This window comes from Platichthys flesus, chromosome 9 (genome assembly GCF_949316205.1).
Source record: "Platichthys flesus chromosome 9, fPlaFle2.1, whole genome shotgun sequence".
In the NCBI taxonomy this organism is placed as follows: Eukaryota; Metazoa; Chordata; class Actinopteri; order Pleuronectiformes; family Pleuronectidae; genus Platichthys; species Platichthys flesus.
The window spans coordinates 23,279,872-23,294,776 of NC_084953.1; the positions used below are offsets into that span (position 1 = coordinate 23,279,872).

Sequence of the window (14,905 nt, forward strand, 5' to 3'; positions counted from 1 at the left end):
TATTTTCCTGAATTAATATTATTAAATATTTAGATAATTGAACATTTAACAGTTTAAATTTGCACTGACTTTCATTTCATTTAAAGATTTTGCCACACTATATAAAAAAATGTATTGCTTTTTTAAATTTCAATAAAAACCAACTAGAAAATTTAACCTGCTGAGGCAAAATGTGATGCTTTTACTTTGTAAATGACAAATCATTTATTCTGAAATTGTGTAAAACTGAAAAATAAAATATATATATATATATATATATATATATATATATATAAGGGCAGCAACCCTCCTGTTTATAAAATCGCACAGTGTGAGGAGGCTGTTTTGCCCGCATTTGTACCAAGCGAGAAAAAAAATCCTCTGTGCTTTGGAAAAGCGCAGATTTCATCTCTTCTCTTCTTGGTGTCTTCATTAAGGTGTGAAGTTAATATTATTCGCATATCAAACATGATCATACTCATGGGTTTTTATTCATCATGTCACAGTCAAAGCTTTTCTTTGGGCCTGACAGCAGCCTGGAGTTTAGTGTTGCTCACATGTCTTCACAATGAAAAAAACCCGTTTGTCTATTTCACCATTTCTTTGATAGAATAAATAGAAACAATAATTAAATATATTCTCAATGCGCTTTTCACATTTAAGTTTTTTTAAATAGAGAATCGGCGTGGTCCTTTAATCCAAGCAATGTCCTCAAACAGGGCGATTTGGGATTTAAATGTCTTTGCGTAAAATGTCTCTCTGCGTAAAATGTCCGTCTGTGTGTGGTCAGACCATGGGAGGACACAGTGTCTCCTTCACTTCAGTCCGTGCTGCGTCTCCTTGTGTCTCCTCAGGTCCACCTTCCTCTGGAACCCTTTGCCGCACAGGTCGCAGCCGAACGGTTTGTAGCCGGTGTGTTTCCTGCTGTGCGTGATGAGGTTGGAGCTCTGGCTGAACGCTTTCCCACACACCTGACATTTGTGCGGCTTCTCGCCTGAGCAGAAAACACAAACACACAGTTAGCAAACATGTCACTTCTTTCTAGATTTTTTTTGAACAGATTTTTTTTTCTTCCACTCACCCGTGTGGATGAACGTGTGCTTCTTCATGTCGGACTTCTGGTGGAACCGCTTGCCGCAGAACTGACACGGGTACGGCCGCGTGTCGGTGTGGATGAGCAGGTGCGTGGACAGCGTGGACGACCTCTTGAAGCTCTTGCCGCAGATTTTGCAGTCGAAGCTTCTCTCCTGATAAAAGCAAAGTCACACACGTGAGGTGAGGTTCAAGTCGTGATGTCGACGCAGCACATCCTTCCTGACAGGAAGACGCAGGCTGACAGCGAGACGCGTGATGCAGCCCCCGAGAAAGAACACAGAGGAAAGGTGTGAATCGCATGGCGCAGCGGGTGTGAGGTTACCTGCGAGTGCACGGCTTTGTGCTGCTCCAGGCTCACTGCGTGGCCGAAGGTTTTCCCGCACATGTCGCACGCAAACGGCCTGGTGCCGCTGTGCGACCTCCGGACGTGGACTTCTAAACCGTGTGGAGTGGAAAACACCTGGAGGAGAAGACAACACAAGTTAAAGAATCGTTTCACTTGCTGCGTTTTTTTTTTGGACACAACACACTGCCCAGCCAACCCAGGCCACCCTCGGCTCACCTTACTGCACTTGATGCACTTGTAGGCACCGTTCGAGATGAGGCTGGGACACAGCAGCTCAGACGGGGCCTTGGCACCGTGCGCTGTTCCCTGCAGGCCTCCGTCAGGAAACAGCAGAGCGGCGGCGGCGGCAGCGGCGGCGGCGTGTCTCCTGTATTCACCGTACGCCTCCTCGCCTAGGACGCGCTCCGTGTACAGCGCCGAGTGCGTGCCATGATCTCCGTAGAAGGAAATCGCCGCCGCGCCCCTATCCACCTCCAGGCCGGGGTGGCGGTGGAGATTCTGTTGCACCGGGGGCCTCAGCCCGGGTCCCTGGTAGCTGGTCCAGGCGTACGGCCGGAAGGGCACGGTGAAGGGCTGGGTCTCGTCCACAAGGGGGGACAGAGATTTGTCCGAGTCGGCTGAGAGGGAGGGAGGGAGGAGACAGGGGGGTAGGGGTTAGAATTAAAATTGAATGAAAGCAGTGACATGGCTAAAGGGAAGGGAGCATTTCCAGGGTCCCGCAGGACGAGGCTGATGTGTGCGATGTCATGCAATGTCCTCTCCCAGAATCCCCAGGTGAGGGTTGTAGCAACCAAGGAACAGCACATGATTAATAGAGGAGATGTGCAGACCAGTTAGCACTGGGACATTGGACTGAACGTTTTATATATAAACAAGTGGACTTCTCTGATATAACATAAGCAATGTATTAGTTATAGCGGGGCAACATCTTTAGGTAAACTGTATACAGTAATCTGACCCATATATACTGTAGAAATCCATTCACTATACATATTCTCACACTGCACACATTTTCCCTGTTTAATACACTGTATATATTATTGTTAATTCCATTCATATTTGTATCATCCTTACACTTACGTGTTGCATGATACTGATACAGACTTTTGCTGATGCAATATTGCAAATGTCCCCATTCTTGGACTAATAAAGTATAATCTTATCTTATTTTGATCATATTTATATGCAAAAATAATATGAGGCTACCACAATATGTTCCATATAATCCAAGATAATACCCTAATGATATTAATAATAATAACAGAACAACAATAATCTTACATGGACTTGTGTCAGTGGCTCGACTTTCAGAACTAATACAAAGAGATGATCTCCTTGATTCTCCGCTCAGTGTCCAGGCTGTCTTGGTGCAGCAGGTTAGAAGCGGTGTGTGGAGCTGTGTGCGAGTACCTGGCGATGCAGAGGGAGACGGAGGCCTCCAGATGTCCTCGTAGTCCGGGGACGGAGCACACAGACTGCCGGGGCAGCTCAGCGGGGTCTTGGGGCAGTAGTCGGCTACGTCGGCCAGAGGGGAATCCGGAGAGAGCCCGTAACTGTCCACCGTCATGTCGGTGTCATCGGGGAGTGTATCCGGCTCTGAGAGGACCCACAGCGGAGTCAGGCACGGAAGTAAAGCAATGTTTTCATTTTAATTAACTATTTAAAAATACATTAATTATGGCATTTACGTTACAATTATCGCTCTAAACCTATGAGCTTATTAGACGTGGAAAATGACGCAAAGGCTAGGCCAATGGTCATCACCTTATTTGACATTATTTCTAGAAATAACCTGTAATGTAAGATCATATAGAAAAACCATGGCGATCAAATAGAAAAATAAAAACAATTCACAAACGTTTTTTCGTTTGCAAAAAACGATGTAAACACGAGTTTCCAATCTTCATGTTGTTCAATTACGTCATTAGATATTTGACAATTTAAGAAAAATATTTATTTAAAAGCCTTCATATATAAGGCCTATTATGACAAATTCTAGAAAAGCGCTTGATGAATACAGACAATTTACCATTTATGAATTAAATGAAGCTTTCCAGTCCTGTGAGATTATAGATACATTTTTCAACATAATAAATATCCTATAAATTATTTGCAACAGTATTTTAAATAAAAAAAAAAAAAAACTTTCGGAACCTGACAGGACTGTGAACATACCTGAGCATATATGCGCCAGTAGCGAGTCCAGCCTGCTGTATTCGTCCACCAAAGAGCGGGGCTGGTGGTAGCTGTGCGCCCTCTTACTCTTCACCAAGAAGGAGCGAGGCATCTCTGATGTGGCCCGAAAGCTGCGGTGCTGATGAAGATCCAGCTGCAGAGAGGAGTCCCGTCACTGCTCGCTCTCAACTCTGCGCACACTTGATCCGGTCTCTGCTTCTGCTGCTGCTGCTGCTGCTGGGGGTATAATATGTGTGTGTGTGGGGGTGGGGGTGGGGGGGGGGGTAATGTGGGCCCGAGTGTTTTGAACCGTTCAACCCAACGCACGGAGCATGCGCCTGCAGCCACGGCCCGCCCCGTGCGCCAGGTGTTGCCCGGGCAGACAGGTGTCCCCCACCCCTTCTCATCTATACTATTGCGTTGTTTACAGGTGACAGGAAAACAGTCTGCAGAGGGGGCGACTTCTCGTCACCCCCACCCCCTTCCAACCCTTAGAAAAAGATCCACTCATTTCAGAAACAGAGTTGAAAGCGCGCAGGCCTGTCACGCGGCGCGGCGCCTTTTGCCCTGGTTTAGCTTCAAGCATCTGAATATAGACAATAAGTGTGAATGTAAGGGGCTTTTTCTCTCTGCGGGTTTTATCCCATCTCCTGCCACGGATCAGGCTCGTGTCTGCAGAGGAGCCTGTGGCAATCAGGGGAAGTGATCCACGCTTCTTTTTTATCAGTGCTTTACTCAATCTTTGGAGAGGGGGCTGTAGGGGAGAGGAAACGCGGGGGCGCACCCCGGGGGTCTCACCGAGGTCCTGCTCTCAGCACATAGTGGTCAAATATCTCTTCTTAATAAAGATTAGAGATTTTTAACAACCCACACAAGCTTTATGGGGACATCTGCAACGGACAAAATACATACAGGTCTCTGGCAACAATGAACAATAAATGCTCATCGTGATCAAACCTTATTGCAGATTCCAGGGGTCCACGCATGACAACGTTTGGAGTCATGCTGCTCAGTGGAGCCCGCTCACACTTAGTCATTATGTGACAGACACTCTCCGTTAGACGCCCGAGGGTATTATACACTAAGGAAGACGCCGGTCAGAGAGACAGGCTGCTCTCTGTGCGCCGGGACGCATATTACCGAGGCTGGTGAGCGTCATTACGCACGTAACAAAAGAAAGAAAGGGTCGAGCCGTGCGTCCTGGTGCCTTTAACCCCTGCAGGTGCTATACACGCGCCCTCAGGTAAAAGTGGTGGAGTGGCTGTTCTATAATGATCAATCAGTATTAATAAAATATATTGTATTCACCTGGATTTCAAAATTCAGGGGATAGAGGACAGGAAATCAAAGCGCCACATGTCCTGGCTCGATTAGACACAGTACGGCCGCTGCATCCGGACAACGTGTCGGTGGAGATATGAAGCCAGAGCCGATAAAAGTGGAGGATGACGGCGACAGGCCCCGAGCTGCTGCTGCTGGCCGGAGGAGAGCGACGGGCCGACACCGAGGAGTGTGGCCTCTGTGCGTAATAAAGAGTAACTGTGTCATCCTGCCATGAAGGTAAAGAGTTCAATATAAAACAAACAATGGCCCAATGACAGTAATCAAAATCAAAATGCTAGTAGTAGTTCTGCAGAAAACAAATACTGTTTTTTTCTCATGTGCGTGGAACAGAATATAATAATTTATTTGAATACTTTGCATAAGCAAATGCTTAATTAAAATTTTGCATTCAGGAAGGTTTTTTTTTTTGAAATTTTTCTAAACGCCTCCATATATGTGAAAACACTAAATGATTCAACTCCTCCTATGGCTCCACATTATGGTGAACTGTTCAAGAGCTGCATACAATTTAATCTAAAATTATTGAATGCGTTTGCAAATCTTTCTAAACTGTAAAAATAATATCCTGTTAATAGTCGTGCATACATGTATTGGACGTATTATTACAGTGACACTTATTATACTTATATAAATTGCACGTCCAATTCACTGGTAAAAGGATAAATGTTGAGGATTTTACAAGCAGTTTGTCAACAATTGAATAAACTGTAACTGACTTTCACTTTAGAATATTTGTATGCGTAATCAATCACAGCAATTTAAAATGATAACATCACAACCTGACTGCCCTAAATAATCATCACTACTTAGAATTAATACGAACCTGGTAAATCTTTTAGTGGGTAAGTGCCTGACGAGGAATGTGCTTTTAAAATGTGGTTTCTGCATGAAATGATCAGAAGATGAGGCTGAGTTCTGAAAACCGCGAGAGAAATCACTTCCTGAGACAATCTAGAATCTTCACAGAGGAAGACAGACAGATGACGCCCGCTCACAGATTCAGGCTACAGCTTTCAGCATGAAAACACATCAGGCCACGGCTTAGTCAAACATTTTATTATGAACTCATCTCTCTCGCTCACACTCGCATGCACAAACACAAACACACACACATACATATAACAATCTCATTTAAGTCTCCAGAGTGTGCCGACATATGTTCTTACTGCACTGCAGACTCAAAAGTGCCATAAAGTGTTCCTCTCCCTCAGATGACGCAGGGTAACTTGACCAGATGAACGTGATTATCACCAACCCATCGCCACAGTCTCCTCTGTCTTCCAGTGAAGACAGGAGTTAGTGTTCCACTTGAACAATCAGAGAAATTCATACACATGCAGGTCTTTGTTAGTGGAGTAGAACTGACCTGTGGCTGACAACACTTCGGTACAGATCCTGATTAATCTCCAGATTGTGTTATATCGTCCCCGGGTTCAAGTTCCCTTACACCGTCATCCATTTCTTTGCAAATTTGTGACACACAGAAAAAAAGTGACAGACATTGCTCGTGTGACGCGTCAGCTGATGTGCTCCTTTCTGCTTTGTGAGGGGGCTCATTCTGAAAGTACAGCTGCGATGCTTTCAGAGAACTCGTTTCAATAGCAACAGTCGTTAGGAACTAAATCTGTCCTCTTCTGTTTTTTTATAATCAACATGTCGAGTGAGGTCACTTATTCTTTTTCTCTTCACAGGAATTCACCTCGCTCGCCTCAAAAACAGCGTCCGTCATTTCTGTTATTTAACCAACCTATAAATGTCCCTTTTCTTCTGAGTTGTACAATATATTCTAAAAGTCAGATATGCAATAGATACATTTGTTCAAGTTCAAAAGGTATTGAAAACAAAAAACAACAACCATTATATACATTTACATATCTACATGTATGCAGATGACACTGAGCTTGTGATACACCAGCTTCTAGTGAAAGGCATGCGGCGTGTGCCAAGGCCTGAACAGTCATCGTTACCCTCAGGTCGACTCTGGAGGACGCAGGTTTGATACCAGGCATTGACCAAATTCATAAAGACAACAGATACGCATATATTTTATATATGAACATTGGGATCCGAACAACTCTGAAACCACTGTCTCATTCATTCCATTGGGAACGTGGTTTCAGACACCTCTCACTGTATGAATGTACAAACACACATACATATACACACCCAGTCCTGCCTCCTCATGATGGACACTTAGTAGTAACGGCATCGATACATTTCTGATGTTCATTTATAAAATGCTTTAAAAATATAAAAATACATTGGATGAAGTGTGTAGTAGAGCATTAAATGTTTTTATTGCACAGTCTCTGTCTCTGTGTTGTACCGACAGTCTAAAGTGAGGGGGTGTTAGGGGGGACAGACAGACAGACAGACAGACACAAACCCCTCTAACCCCTCCTCTGATCTCCGTGTCCCAGTTGAGTTTGATACGTTCCACATGATTTGATCCTCCAGGCTGATGATCTGCCAGCGGTCAGGTGTTTGCTGCCCTCATGAGGATAACAAAAACTACAAAAAAAAGGAGGTAAATGAAGAAAAACTAAATCAACTTGTGTAATTCTCATGATATGAAATGATAATGCATTTCCCCTCTGAAATTCAGAACTCCACATCCAGACTTGTCCTCTGAGGCAGCTGCTGAACCCCCCCCCCTCCCGGCTCCTCCTCTGTGGGTGCTGACAGTCCGTGTTCCGACTCCGGGTGTTTGTCACACGGTGGTGGACTTGTGGCTGCCGCTCGGAGGCACTGAGAGCCGCAGGGCCTCCCCGTCGTCATCCTCTTCCTCCTCCTCTTCCTCATCGCTGTCGGTATCCCTGATGTTGGGACGCAGTCTGACGCGGGTGCTGCTCCTCGGCTGGTTGTCCTGGAGGGTGGGCGCCTTGACTCCATCTTCATCTGAAGACTGGTAAGACTCGTCCCCTACATAGTGATTGACAATGTGGATCCCATCAAAACTGGGCTGATTGGCCAAACTCCTCTTTCCTTTCAAGGAGAAGATCTGCGGGAGGAAGCACGGTGAGTGTTAGGAGTGATGCAAAAGAGACAGATTTATAGCAGGTCAGTCAAAAGACACACGTATGTTGTTAACAAACTATGCAACACAATACTGAAGTTGTATCACTGTCTTACATAAATCAGACATGCAGGCAGCAGTCCATTTAAAAACCACAAGAAAATAATGAGCTGTGTCCCAATTCCATACAACATAACAGTAGTGTAAAGTCTACTTCTTCGTTGTTCTGTTCATTTTGTTGGTGGCAACCAACTTGAAGGTGCATTACCGCCATCTACTGTTTGAAATAAAGTATTAGCTTGAACGTTTTTCCAGAGCTGTCAGTTTTATTTCTTACGTTTTTAAAAGATCTGTCATCCAATAAAAATCATCACACTCAGGACCCTTGCACACTGAGCTCAAGGATTTTATCATTCTATTTATTCCCAAAATTTGCTGTAGGAGATTAAAGAGTCGAGGAGTGACAATGGTTTTGTGTCCTCACACTTATCGCAAAAAAGAAAACATTGGCTCCATCCATCGTTAGAAGCTCTCAGGGACAAGAAGAGTTGCATCTTCTCATTGAGGAGCTGCAGCATTATCCCCATTGCTTCTTAGTTAAATACACTACAAGCAACACTGGGACTGCACATTAAAAAGAAGAAATCTATTTCCTGCGACCCAATTGATCCCAAACAGCAGCGGGCACTATGTCTACAGCAGAGACACACTCACAACTCTCTGGAACGAGGTTGACAGATGCGAAAAAGGCAGAAAACTAGGGGCTTGGTGTGTGAAGACCTTCACTCTGCTCATGGTGTTTGAACACACTCAAAAAGCCAGTTGTGTGTTCGTGCTGATATCTCTGGTGCCTATATTTTTATTTGGTCAAAATTCCAGTGTGAATGCACTACATATTATAAAATACAATCAGTAACATGGATTTGGGAGAAAGCTATTGCATAATTTCCTCTTCATTGGTTTGCTTTGTTTGGGACAAAATCCTGAATGTGTCTCATGAAAAGGTGTAGGGAAGTGGCTATGCTCTGTTTATCAAAGGTGGAAGGTGAAAAACCACAAGATTGTTTCTTTTCTAAAAAATGATAAAAAGATGAATCTCAACTCTATGTGGTTTGTCAAAATAATTTCCTGTCTACTTCACATCATTCTGGAGAACTAAAGTGAAATGGTTGTAAGCCCTATGACACAACTTTTGATTTGTGAATGTGGGATATACAAATAAAATTTGATTGATTTTGTGACTGATGGTGGAAAACAAACGTAAAACGATGGAACTGCAGTTGCTGTGGGTGTTTTTTTGTTTCTCCATTGCGGAGAAATGTGATCATTATTCTCACACTCACAAACAAACTTTCACAAACTATGGAAAGATTTGAGCTACAGCTAACGTGTATTCACACAAGCTTCACTAGTGACACCTAAAAGCTTCAGCACCACGTGGCAGGTGTGACTTCAGGTTAACCTCTCCACCTCTAATTCCAAGCAGAGCTCACCTCCCTCCCTACGAATTAGACAGACACAACTGGGGGTTTCAGCGGGGGCCACATATCAATGTGGTTAGGGGCCAAAACAAGGTCACACGTAAAATCTGTACCAACTCACCTGGTGTGGCCTGCCATGCAACAGACAGACATGTAGGAAGAGACGCATTCAGAGGCCAGTTCAGAGCACAGTACACAGAATAACAAAAATAAGCCTGTGTTTACCTGCACCTGTCTACACTTCCTGTTGATGCCATGCAAAAAAGGAAATCATGACGTGATCAACATATGTCTGGCAGCAGTAAGAGTTTCCAGCAATATGATGCAGGTTTTAATGCAGATTGTGGAGGATGGTGGGACTGTCAACTTTCAGGTCTGCTCACCGCACACACTTGAGGTAGCACCTAGCATGATTCATAGAGGGCCCTTCAAACCCTGACAACTACCAGGCAAAACCAAGTGAGAGGGGAAATGACAGCTCGGCCTTTATAAAGTGTCAGGAGAGGTTAAAGCAAGTAGCTCCACTTAACCACAGTTCACAAACACCACAGTTCACAAATGCATATTATTCCTGTAAAAACCGATCTGCTGATTGTTAATAACTAGATGCCTCAGATTTGTGATGACACAAATATTGTGATATTTTTCACAACCATAATAATAATGATTATTATTATTGTTCATTAGTTTCTTTTCAGGGAGTGGTCCCTGAGAGCTGAGGTGTGTTGATTGATGGGCAAACTGAGGCATACATTTAAGGTCCAGTCAACTTAATCCTCCTTGCAAAACCTAGTTCAACAGAATTCAACTGCCAACCCTCTAATAAACTAACCCCCTCAACAGTTTTAGGTCATATCCATGCTACTATGTTTTAGTTCTATATCTACTGTCCAGACTTCAGGTTACAGAGTTTTCTAAAACTGAGAAGTTTGGAAATGCTGTCGTCTCTGTTTTAGTTGAAAACTCTGGGTCGGTGTTGTACTCTGACTGGCAGTAATTTACACATTTGGATACGATCACCCACTGGTTCAAAGCTCAATGTTAGTCACAACAGCCAAAAACAAAACACAAATCATAACATACATAATTGGAAACAAGTGTGGCAAAAATGACTATCTATAAATAACATCATATAAACACAAATTAAAATAAAAGTAATATCAATTGAGCTCAGCACTGTGACAAGCATGCTCAAGCCACTTGTAGTAACATTTGTACGTACTATCTGTGAGGGTATTTACAAGAGGTGTGCGGTGTCAGCTCCACACAGGAAGTCTCTGGGTGTAGTTAACACTTCTACTAATCTGTTTGCTTCAAAGCAAAACCATATCTGAGGGAATGTTGTCAGTCTTCTGAAACGCTACATCAAAGAAGCGGCAACAACAAAATCTGAACCTCCACAAGATAACAACTCTGCTGTCCTGATTAGTACTGAGCGTGATGCTTCATTTTTGCAGGTATCACCTCATGTTTTAGTTCCGATATCTGGTCTTTGAGGTCACGGATGTACTGGCTCGAGTCTGTGTGGTTCAGATGGCCTTGGACCTTCTCTTCTTCTTTCTGTTGGTAGAGAAGATATCAGGTTTTAAAAAAGAAGCACAGTGGAACAGGTGGAGGGAGGTGAAGGCATATCTCAGCCTCATGTGAACACATTGGCAGACACTAAAGTGGCTAGACTGGAGACTAAATATCAAACGCAACAATCACTTAAAGAGCAAGAGAACAAATTTCACTTATTGAATACCCATTGATATGAACAGTTGTGAGCTACTGCACATTCAGGGTAAACAGACACTAGAGCTCCACAGCTAAAACAGCAGTATGATGGTGTACACTGCAAGTGTGGTAGGCGAGCAAAATGACAGATGTCAGAGGAAACACAAGACAGTGTAATTTGTATCTGATTTCCTCCTGGGGCCCTGGGGATGAGGCAGCTTCTTAGCTTTTACAGTTTAACAGCCCATGTGATGTTTACTCTCCTCAGTAGAGACATCTGCAGACTTTGGAGACAAACACATGCACACACGTTCAAACCTCAATCACACCCTTGAACCTGCCACTTCTACTGTGAGACCAGAAAAGGTTGCTCGGTGGAGTTCAAACCACAGGAGCACCAACGCAAATAAGGGAAGACTGCACGCCGCAGGGGTGGGGTGTCAGAGTCGTCTCTGGTCCGACCAACACCCCAAAAATACAGATAGGGGTTGTGATTCCTGTGGTAAGGTGCAGCCGTGTTTCGTGGATCCCAGTAGGCCCTTTTTTCACAAGAGGTCGAAACAAGTGAGATTATTACCAGAATCGGTTGTTTTTGAGGTTTTGTCCCTCCAAAAACATTGCAACGATAATGGGGCCAGGCAGTTAATAAGACTTCCTCGTGCTCAGCTGGGTGAATCAGCAGGTGTCAGACTGTGTAGTTGGGGTCGTCAAACGTTTTTTCAGCCTCAGTCTGTTGAACTTAGTTTGTGAGAGTGCAACTAAAGACAATTGGCATATTTTTGACTCTTGAAACTTGAAAACTGCTTTTCCAAAAAACTCCTTGTGTCCTATACAAGAGGCCGCTAATATGGATAACATTCTGGTCGGTACAGATCTTCCCCTAGCCAATGTCATCAACATGTTAAAATGTCTATGTGGACATTGGTAAAACCACCAGATCTTCAAATACTCATATTGCAGAATACCTTAGTAACATCCTAAACAAGATAACAACCAGGCCAGTGGCTGTACACACTTGCCGTTTGTAGGAAGAAATTTCACAGTGGAGACTCCAGAGACTTTGAATCTCACCAAAATTTGCAAATCTTACAAACGATATCTGCTTCATCACTTTTTTTCATGGCAGTTGGCAAATTACACTTAGGTGCATTACCGCCACCTTCTGAACCGAAGTGTTGAACATTTGCAGGATTGAACGTGAATTCCGATGAAAAACAAACATGGAGGAAGAAGTGTGTCATGTGTTCTGCAGCAGAAAAAAAAGCACAGCTTCATCAAGCACTTTCAAAGTCCTCTTACACCTTGTGCATCTCCACTGTGGTAGCGATGTATGCTTTACCCTGAAGGTGTGAAGAACGTGTGAAAAGTCACTCCCACAGTGTTAAATTTATGGTTTATTATCACTAAGCTGCTCAGTGAAGACAAAAGCAGTTGATGATCGCAGGAGCCTTTCCATGGTAAAGAAGAAACCCTTCACAACATCTAGTTAATTGACCAAGACTCCAGGAAGTAGACAGATCCTTGTCCAAGTCTACCATAAAGAGATGACTTCACAAGAGCAAATACAGAGGGTTCACCACAAGATGCAAACAATTCACAAGCCTCAAGAATAGAAAGGCCAAAACACATCTTAAAGCCAAATCTGGAACATACATTTTTGGACAGATGAAACTAAGATCAACCTGTACCAGAATGATGACAGGAGAAAAGTATAGAAAAGGATTGGAACGGCTCATGATCTGAAGCACACCACATCATCTGTAAAACCTGTGGAGGTAGTGTGATGGCATGGGCATGCATGCCTTCCAAAGGCACTGGATCACCAGTGTTTATTGATGATTTGACAGAAGACGGAAGCAGCTGCATGAATTCTGATCACCTGATCTCAATCCAATTCAGCATGCATTCCACTTGCTTAAGACAAAACTAAAGGCAGAAAGATCTGCAAACAAACAACAACAGAAGACAGCTGCACTCAAGGCCTGGCAAAGCATCACAAAGGAGGAAACCCAGCGTTTGGTGATCCGAAGGGTTCCAGACTTTAGACAGTCGCATGCAAAGGATTCTCAACATTTATTACTTTATTAATTTGCCCAAATATTTTAGGTCCATTGTGGTAGCATAAAGGTCCAAAGTTATGAAAATTGTGTCGCTGTCCAAATATTTTCTGACCTGTGACACACACACACAGACACACAGAGAGAGAGACAGAATGTGCTTTTTAGGCAAAAACAATTATGATAAATCTCTGAGCATGTCTTACAAACCTCAAAATCAACCATACATGCCACCTTTGGTAGAGTCTCTGTTTCAAGATGAGCAAACCACTTCCTCTCAGCCCAGGAACAGTGGCATTATGTGTGGCCACTGAATTTGAAACGGATAGAATCCTACAAAGACCTAGACACCTAGAGCTTCACTCAAGTGTTTTCAAATATAACTCTCTGCTGTTTTATAATGTAAATACTTGCTCAAGACATTCATGTACTCAATCTGATCCCTCAGTGACCTCTGATCTCTAACATTAAACCCGAGCTGCAAGTTGTCACCACCAACATGTCTCACCTTCTCTGAAGAAGAAGCCAAGAAACTGATTTTCTTCCGCTTTTTGTGACTGAGGCAAATCAATTTCACCCACAACTTACAGAGCAGAAAACACAATCTCAGATACAGAAACACATCATCAAGATTTCAGCTCAGACAGAAAGAAAACACACCAAACCTGTCAGAAGGCTGTACAACACTGCTCCTAAATGCAGTCTTTGAAATACAGGAAAGTATGGTGCGTTTTACTGACAAACTCAACATGGTTCATTTTGCAGAGTCTGAAATGTATGAAGGCGTGATGGTGAAGTTTTGGTGGTGTATGTTTTTGCTCTATCACTTAGTAACAAAACCTCAGACCACACTGTGTGATTGTCTATGTCTATGTAGGGGAAGAGGGGGAGGATATTTTGTAGGTGTCAAACATATAAATAGTCTGGGCCTACAGCTTAGATGATATGGAAAGACATTACACATCTATGTACGTTTATGAAGCCCACCCCACCGGCCTTAAGCCACAACTGTTTCCACTAGAGCTGTCCTTCTGCCCCATAAGTACTAAGCTGTCATTTTTACATGTACTTTACTATTGATATTATTGCAGGATAAACTTTATGATTACAACTACAATATATCATATTTAGTAAGCCTAAATTATTTTATGGTGATTCAAAAATGCAGTAATGGTCAAAATTCAAAATTCTAGATACCTTAAAAGCAAATGTGTCATCTCAACAACAACTAAAAAAGAATAATACAACAAATGTATCCAACCTGCTCAGTACAACAGGCACTGATACATCTCACATTCAGCTTCTAAGTCACCATAGTTTACGAAAAATATACAATTTACAAGGATTTGCCGAACCCACAGAAAAAGCAATCACTGTGAAATAAGCAGAGTTAAATGCTTACCCTCATGGTATGATTGATTTTCTTTTGAAATTTATAACAATAATCATTCACTGTTTCAATGATTTATCTTCTGTAGTCTATACAACACCATCATCTGCCTACTGCCACACTTACTCTTCATTACGCAGCTTTACTTCAGAATCGTTTTTTTGGTTGATTTGATCTGTTATCGGTCATTACTTTTGAGTGTCTGCGCTGTGAAAACAGGCCTGTATTTGTTTTGGTCACCCTTGTTGTGTAGCGTTACATTTGTTTGAGGATAAATACTGATCTCTTCACTCCTGCTTGTTGAGA

The 14,905-nt window shown here is 43.1% G+C and overlaps 1 protein-coding gene across 1 annotated transcript in view; it reads right to left on the reverse strand.

Annotated features, from left to right (window-relative positions):
* Positions 1 to 450: 450 nt before the first annotated feature.
* LOC133960850 (EVI5-like protein) overlaps positions 451 to 14,905 on the reverse strand; it is a 38,417-nt gene continuing 23,962 nt past the window's right edge. Inside the window, exons 19-27 of the mRNA XM_062395691.1 lie at positions 10,901 to 10,996; positions 7,656 to 7,940; positions 4,979 to 5,144; positions 3,596 to 3,766; positions 2,831 to 3,016; positions 1,637 to 2,037; positions 1,397 to 1,534; positions 1,061 to 1,226; positions 451 to 973 (exon numbers count right to left, since the gene is read on the reverse strand). Coding sequence (XP_062251675.1) covers positions 795 to 973; positions 1,061 to 1,226; positions 1,397 to 1,534; positions 1,637 to 2,037; positions 2,831 to 3,016; positions 3,596 to 3,766; positions 4,979 to 5,144; positions 7,656 to 7,940; positions 10,901 to 10,996 — 1,788 coding nt within the window. The 3' untranslated portion in view covers positions 451 to 794. The remainder of the gene's footprint in view (positions 974 to 1,060; positions 1,227 to 1,396; positions 1,535 to 1,636; positions 2,038 to 2,830; positions 3,017 to 3,595; positions 3,767 to 4,978; positions 5,145 to 7,655; positions 7,941 to 10,900; positions 10,997 to 14,905) is intronic.